This window comes from Biomphalaria glabrata, chromosome 7, assembly GCF_947242115.1.
Source record: "Biomphalaria glabrata chromosome 7, xgBioGlab47.1, whole genome shotgun sequence".
Taxonomy (NCBI): Eukaryota; Metazoa; Mollusca; class Gastropoda; family Planorbidae; genus Biomphalaria; species Biomphalaria glabrata.
Window position 1 is genome coordinate 43,556,758 of NC_074717.1, and position 8,386 is coordinate 43,565,143.

Consider the following 8,386-nt stretch of genomic DNA (forward strand, 5'->3'; position numbering starts at 1 on the left):
ACAAAAAGATCAAATCTCAATCACAGTAACATCTAGGCTATTCAATAAATTAAGGGGGTAACAGTATTTATTATTTATTAAATCAAAGGCTTCATTCACAAAGTAATTATTAAGATATAATGAACTCGGAAATGTATGCATTGAGACATTAAGTATATTTTATAAGATTTATGTAAAATAAAACCTGCAATATGAAGACACCTCTATAGTAACAGAAATATAAAGGAACAGATCAGTTGGGCATGCCACCTAGAAAGAATGTCAGAGAACAGAAGAGCAAAGATTGGTCACTGACAAAACCAAAAGCAGGCACCCAAAGGCAGACCATGATTAGGGTGTCTTTATGATGTAGAGGCAGATCTACAAAGGTTAAGGTTAGCCCAGGATGGATCAGAATGGAAAGATGTGCTAGAGCAGGCCAGAGTCCTCCATGGGCTGTAGAGCCACTTAGATGGGTGGATGGTTCTTTTTTGGGGCTAGACAGTAGAAACATTTAGATCTATTTAAAATTTGATTATGGATCTAAAGTAGGCAGTTTAAGTTAAAGTTGAGCATGGCAACTGGTCGTTATATTTTATACACAGCATCTGAGACAAATGAAATACTGAACTTGATCTTTTTATCTTATAAAATACAGATGTACAGTAGACTGATAATAATTAAAAAGGCTATTAATAAGACAAGATATAGACTATAGACATAAGTATAAGTATAGTCTAGAAACTACTAACTTACTAACTATACTGGCCTAACTACTAGATCTATACTCAGACTACAAATAACATAGTATAGACTATACTGACTATACTGTACGTCACTATAGTAATAGTCAAGTCTATACTCTATACTCGGTGCTGTGTATGGCTATGGCTAGCCTATGCCTATAGTCTATAGCTAGTGACTATAAATATGCCACTATCAATCATTCACTAAGGTCAAGGTAGTATCAATAGTATCATGGTTTTAAATAGGCATACGTTATGCTTCATCATAACAGACAATTAAAATCTGGAATCTAGATTCATAATCATATTATTCATAATATAAATATTGTCACTATATTGTCACTACACGGTTGAGTACATGTAACACTATAATCTATGTCTAGAGATTAGGAGTAGAGTAACTTGTTACGACTTGTAGATTAGATCTCGATCTAGACTTTCACTTTACTTTATATTAATTATTTAATTATATAAATATTAGTATTAGTACAATAGTAATAGGTAAGATTAAATATATTTTATGATAGTCTCAGATAGTTATAATCTAGTCTACCTTTTGCATGGTTAGTTGTGACCATTTGTATAGTGGCAAGTCTAGCGCATTCTAGATCTAGTTAATATAGATCTAGCTAGTAGTACATCTAGATTTATAAGTAATACAGTAATAGTGCAAGCAAATACAACCATTTATTTTCCGTCAACGACACACAACAATGGAATATTTCAAGTGTGAGTACAAGGTGAAGGTTTCGTACTGGAACACTACTAGAATAGCTGGATAGATCTATTTCTAAATAATTAACAAACAAAATGCTGATTCTTTGCCCTTGTAGAGAATTTTGCTTTAAAAAAAAGTCTTTTTGTCTTTAATGTTTTATTCATTAAATGCGAAAGTTACATTTTTTGGCATGGTGTGTGTTGTGCTTCTACCCCTCTTCTAAGATGAGCTACCCTGCTCCACCTTTGTTCGGTGCCTATTTTTACTCTCTCACGCGGCTGTGTTGGTGGCTTTCTAAACAAGGGAAACAACTATGAAAAGCGGAAAAACTTTTGTTATGACACAGTTGTGTTCCAATAACTTTAACAAGTAAAATATAAACCAAAAAAAGACCCATAAAAAGACCTTTTCTTTTTTTTCAAGACAATACCTTCTTTCAGCAACTAATAGAGCGTTTTTTTTTGTTTTGTTTTTTTTTTTTTTAAATAACTAATGTTTGTTTTTTTAAATGGAACATTTTATGTGGATTAAAACTTTCTGCCTGATAGAGTCTACCCCCTCACCGACTGGTCCACAAACAGATTTAACTGAGCATGTTGTATGCATCAAAGTTGTGCTCTTTAAAAGCAATTAAATAAATAATAAAGGTTTCTCTCCCCTTTGCTTTGTACAGTTTCTGTATAAAACGCAATTAATTAATTATTAATTAGGTCTAATTGATTAACTAATTTGTTGATTTTTTTTTTTTAATTGATTCATAATGTTGCCATCAACATCGAATAATTGTGCAAAGTTTCAACTTGATCCGAGAATGGGAAGTGAGAGAAGTAAGGTGTAAAAGATTTTGACCTGACAGACAAAGTGATAATAAAGAGGTATTGCATAAATATTATCAGTCACAGTGCAAGTTTAAACCAGACAATTGGAGATTTCCTGACTACAGGTGATTCCGAATTATCCGCTCTATGTTGAATTTTTTAAATTTAATTTCCACCGTGTTAAAAACAATTATTTGTTAGTTTTTATGCAACCTACAATTTAGGCGAGTAGTAGGCAACCTTTTTTTTTTAAAGATCAGCCTTACACATTGGAGGTAGAAGAAATGAGGAATGCTGCGAGGAGCAGGCTGCCAGGACATCGGCGATGTTATCAGCAGCAGATGCCTTGGCTGGATTGGTCACGGTCATAGAAGGCCACACATTCGACTTCCACAAGACATTCTGTATGGTGAAAGGTGATCTAACATAGGGCAGGAGAGCCGCTGGTCGTTCACTTCTAAGGAAAACTGATGTATGCAAACGCGACACGAAGCTCTTCAAAATCGACACTAAAAGTTGGGGAAAGGTGGCACTGGATAGATCCACATGGAGAGCGAGCATAAAGATAGGGTCCTGGATTGCAGATGCCATTTACAAGAGCAGCAGAAAGAAGGATAAAAATGCAACGGCGCCTGGTGATCACATATGCCCAACCTGTGACCGCACCTTTGTATCAAGGATTGGCCTCTTTAGTCACACAAGAAGTTTCAAAAAGAAATGATTGTCTCTGGGGACGTAAAATACCACTTATCAGATTTAAGGCAATGTATGCCTCCCCCCCCCCCCCCCCTTTCAGACTCCGTCGGTCTAAACTTCAACAGAATAAATTAGCATATTTAAAAAGCATCCTCACAAACCATGGGGATGCCTATCATGACGTTGCATGCCGAGGAAAGGTCAGGGGTCATTTTCCAAAAGGCTGCTGCCCTAATTGGTCAAAGCCAAACTACTGGCCATGTCACACAAAAAATCCACCTATTTAATACAAGCGTCATCCGAACGGCGACGTATGCAAGCGAGGCATGGAAGTCGTTTGCAAAAATCGAGAGAAAGCTAAATGTGGCTCAGCAGAAGTGGCAGGGGCGGATTTTAGGAGTCGGTTACAGGGATCGGGACACGAACAAAGAAATCGTATGCCGAATGGTATTTGACCACTAACTTAGGTTGTGACGGAGCGGCGCATTTTGTTTGCTGGACATGACCTCAGACAGAATGAATCGACACCACAGGGATAGCTATGATATGGAGGCCGATGTGATGAAAATGCAAACAGGAACGTCCTCGATTAGCATGGCCCCTTCAAGGAGTATATCAGTGGACACCAGCTAGGAAGAGGGTGTAGGCATTGCTGGAGACGAATTACTATGGAGACAGCTTGCCGTCCAATTTGTGAGACTCTACTCTCCACATTAAATCTCATTCTTGTTCCACAGCAACATCCTAATGCTATTAGAGCATGAAACGGGCTGCCTGAGTCAGCCAGAAAAACCAGTGAGTTGGCAAAGTTTAAGTCATGCATGACTAGATTGACTTAGGAACACGCGTATAACATAACCATCTTCTTTTTTGAAGTAACGTCTGCATTTTATAAGATAAGATAAACATCAACTTCGGAATTTAGTAGGAATACAAGGTGTCAGTTTATGTAGAGAGAAAGCAAAGTTTGAAAGATGACCATGGGTGTCACTTAACATGCTCTTTCACAATATAGGTCACAGAGATCTAGACACTGCTGCCTGAACAAGCCATTGTTAAAGAAACAGACATACTCTTGCGCAAAAACACACACCAACTACCGCTGTGTAAAATACTATAGGTTTACCACATGTCGGCAGACGACACATGCAAACAATTCTATTGCGTTTGTTTCTGTCACGTGACACGTATTTATAAACTGAATCCGATATTAACACAGTGAATATTCACGAAGACTGTTTAATCTTGGTAACATCATACATGGTATTGACTAGACGTCTGCAAACGAGTAAACCATGTACACTTTCCTTCACCTTCAGCATCAACAAATCAAATTTCTAAGTTTTTCTAAGTAATTTTTACAAAACTTATATCAACTCTGTCCGTCTACTGTCTGGTAAAAAGTTTGTAGGCCTACACGGATGAAGCTAAAAATTTTGCTTAATTATTTCTTACACCCAACAATACAAGAATCAAATAAAAAAAAAATAACAATTTATTTATTTTACTATTTTTAATTAATTATTTTCTTTGGTATCGAGCAAGAGAAAGAAATAGTGCTTGACTGATGTGGTGGTGCAAGTTGAATTAGTCCCTTTTATACTTTATAGAGAGAAAGCTTTTAAAGTATGAAACTAACAATCGATAATTATACAACCAGCTATTTTCATATGCACTTTCCTGGCACAGTGGTTAGTGTGTTGGTTTGAGTAGGCTTTTAAAAAGCGCACTAGATCTATTATAAATTTAATGACACCGCTTATCCAAACTAATTGATACAACTACACATAATATAATCTCCGTTATTACGTACACATTTTTTTTCTTGTTATTTATTATTATTTGACAACAGTAATCTTTCAATAGTGCGTCTCTTACAATTTTCCTCTTTATTTTCTTTATGTTTTCCTTTAAATTCCATTATTTCGTCACCACATTCCGTCATTTCGCTTTCTCTTCTTCTTAATTCATTTTATTGAGGAAATCACATAAACGAGCTCTTGAAAATCAAAGTGCATAAAAAGAGGAGAGTAATCTGATTAACTTTTGTTGTGAAAATCATTAATAAAAATGATCTAAATGGAGACATGAAATGAATAGACCAAGTTTAACTTAGAAAATTATGGAAAAAAAGTATAGAAAAGGAGTTAGCATAATAGATCAGAGTTCATCAAACAAACAACGACAAAATAATGTCACGTGATTTCCATGTTTGATTCGAATTAGGTCATTAGTTGTATAGAATGTGGGAATGAGGTCGATTGTATTTTACTTCATGTTGTGTTGTCAACTTACCTCAGCCTCCTCTCTTATAGACTGCACACAGATCGGTATCGCTCTGATATCCTCCGTGTGTGGAGACTGCCCTTGTCCCACGTCTGACACAGTTGAATCAATGGACACCTCAACGTTCGGTCTGATCAAGCTGGAAGCTTCAGAGTCGTGTGACGTCATTTCCTCCGGGTGTTCAGGCGGCTTCGCGGCTTTCTCCGGAGAGCGAAAATATCCAAAAACAGTGTCGGAGAAGAGGTGGGCCACATTTCTGAAGAGGCCGTGAAAACCGCCCACGTCGTCTCCATGTGGTTGACTTTCCTCAACGGGAGTATGGTTGGCCACTTCTGTAGAGCCACATCTTGACCACAGGGGCATTTTTCACTCTTACTTTGAAAACATACCATGGATACCTGGACAGACATAGAGGAAATAACATTACGTTATTTTTGGTACAGTTACATCTCAAGGCACTTGTAAATTAAGTATCACATCATGCTGTTTAAACTAACTCTATACACTTTTGTAGCATGCATCGTCGTAAGTCATATTTATTATTTTTTAAACTATACACGAACTATAGTATAGAGATATATTCATACATGTATATTGCATTCCACTCAAAAATAATGTCTTGTACACATCACTTCATGTAAGCCTAAGTCTCAACTGCTATTTTAGTTTTCTTCCACAAGTTATAATGAGCCCTTTAATATAAAACGACCGAGTTTATGATTCAATCACAGATATATCACAAATGTATGATGTATATCGGGTTTCAGTTCACTGTGCAATGTCTTGGCCTTCTATTCTGATTCTGTTGTGACTGATTTTCATATGAGATTTTTAGGACAGAATGAAATACAAATACCAAGAGTTACAATGACATGGAGGTCAATATGAAGAAAGCGCAAACAGGGACGTCCTCGTGTAACGTGGCACCACACTTTTAAGGGGGACCCCAGAGGTGGGAAGAGGCTTCAGACATTGCCAGTGACAGATCTTTGTGGAGACAGTTTTCCGGTCAATGCACTAAACGGCGAGGGAGGACCTAAGTCTGTTGTACATCTAAACTTAACTATTAAGTTCTTAAAATCTATTTATATTTCATATTTTGAATTATTATCAATACTATTCTGTTTGTTTGTTCGTTTTACGTTTCTGATGTTCCTTCAGAGTTGAAGATAATTACTTCCTAGTCCAAACCTTCCGCAGGACGACGGGGGATCGGAGCGGGCAGGGTTTGAACCCTGGAACATCGATAAATATGAACGACAGTCCAGCGCACAAACCGCACGACCAGGCAGCCATCTAAACAATTGATCAGCATTAAAGAGTGACTCTGACACTTAACAGAGTGTCATGTTGACCTCGTGTGATGAAATATAGGTCACATTCGTCTTGTGGTATTTATATATAGGTCACATTCGTCTTGTCCCTGTGTCTACACAGAGACAATTGTGCCCAACTGAATAGTAACTAATTCTACGGTGCACATTATGATACATGTTTATCAATTGATTTAATACTCTATTCCATGGGAGTTAACTGTAATTGCAAGGCAGTGTGCTAAGCTTTTCTATTTAATCTTAATTATTTTTATTCAAACAAATCATTTTTAAATAAATATTTATATAAAATAATTGAATTATCTAAATTTTGTTGTAGGTATCAGTAACAGTACCTTATTATAAAATAATGAATATAATTATAGGAATGAATATTCATGACCTAATCCTCGATCAGATAGTACTTGTGTAAGTTTTATAATTGCTCAATTAGAAACTACATAGTAACACAATAGTGACATATGCCATATAATAAAATAGTAAACTTAAATTAACAAAATATACATCTTTGAAAAAAATCGCTTTGTTTAAGTGAAATGTCATCGATTATTTTGAATCAATTAAGTAAAAAAAAAAAGGTTACTTGAGTCTGGATTCGAACTCAAGCCTCCATGATGAAGGCCAACGTGTTGTGCCACTTCTTGAAGCACTTATAGAAATAAAAGGTTTTATTAGTTTATTGCTAGTAAATAAAAAAAAATTAACGAACGATCTAATTCTCTACAGGGTATGTTTATTGTTATTATTACTCTACTTTACTTTTCACATACGTTTTATTATTATGATATACTTTACCTTTCACACAAGTTATATTATTATGATGAATGTAACTTGTTGCTGTCGCCGATTTAGATCATTTTTCATCTATAACAAAGTTGATTAATTACGAGTAATTGATTAAATAATTGTTAATAATTTTTTTTATTGATTCGTGTGTTTTCATCGACAATGAATATTCGTGCAACTTTATTTCAACTTATCTCTAAGATAAGATAAGATAAGATTCGAGAACGGTAAGTGGAGAAAAAAAATGTGTAAAAAAAGATTTTGACCAGAGTGACTTCATAGAAACTCGGTAAAAACCAACTTCAACAAGTTACTACTTCAGTACTGGATGACAATGTTGACTATTGGTGATTCCTCTTTATTTATTTTTCTTTCGCAACAAGCCCCTAGTTGGCAGGTGGTTAGAAGTTTCATGCCATCACGACGTGTGTGTGGACCAAGGGAGGGTGATCAGTAACTTGTGGCTGGCAGTCGGTTTTTTAAGTCTCAGTAAATAGTCGATTCTCTCTACATGCTTTTTTTTTTTTTTTTACTAAGGTTTAGTGTTCCCTGCTCACTTCAACTTATTTGATATGCACAGGTTGGGCTACTGATCAAGTCTACTAGTTAGGAGTGAATGCGACTTTAGTGCATCTATAGTATAGACCAATGTGCATTGTATGTCAATACATGGGCGTTAACTCATGGGGATAATATCTTTGCATGTAATATACGGCATCTATAAATGATAATAGAAATGTTTTTTTTCGAACATGCCTGTGATTTTCCTTTCCCCCTCCCTCTCTCAATATAATGTTGTATGAGATAAGTAAATAAAACCGCAAAGTAATATCCTCCTTGCAATATATAGGGCAGATGATGTTAAGATCATCTGTTACTTTAGTCTACGGTTAACGAGCAGGGTGTCACGTGGCCAACACAATGACCAAGCGCCTTTACTTTCCCTAACTATAGTATGGCTGACTGTCGTTCAGATTCATCGATGGTCCTGGGTTCAAACCCTGCCTGCTCCCATACCCCGTC

The 8,386-nt window shown here is 36.1% G+C and overlaps 1 protein-coding gene across 2 annotated transcripts in view; it reads right to left on the bottom strand.

Moving 5' to 3' along the window:
• Positions 1 to 5,641, bottom strand: part of LOC106076280 (pleckstrin homology domain-containing family G member 4B-like) — a 129,257-nt gene extending 123,616 nt beyond the window's left edge. Inside the window, exon 1 of one of the 2 annotated variants that reach the window (XM_056034850.1) lies at positions 5,253 to 5,641. In XM_056034850.1, the coding sequence (XP_055890825.1) occupies positions 5,253 to 5,606 (354 nt within the window). In that variant the 5' untranslated portion in view covers positions 5,607 to 5,641. Of the gene's footprint in view, positions 1 to 1,278; positions 1,437 to 5,252 lie in introns of those variants that run through there. The other variant, XM_056034851.1, reaches the window with a different exon arrangement.
• Between the last annotated feature and the right edge of the window lie 2,745 nt (positions 5,642 to 8,386).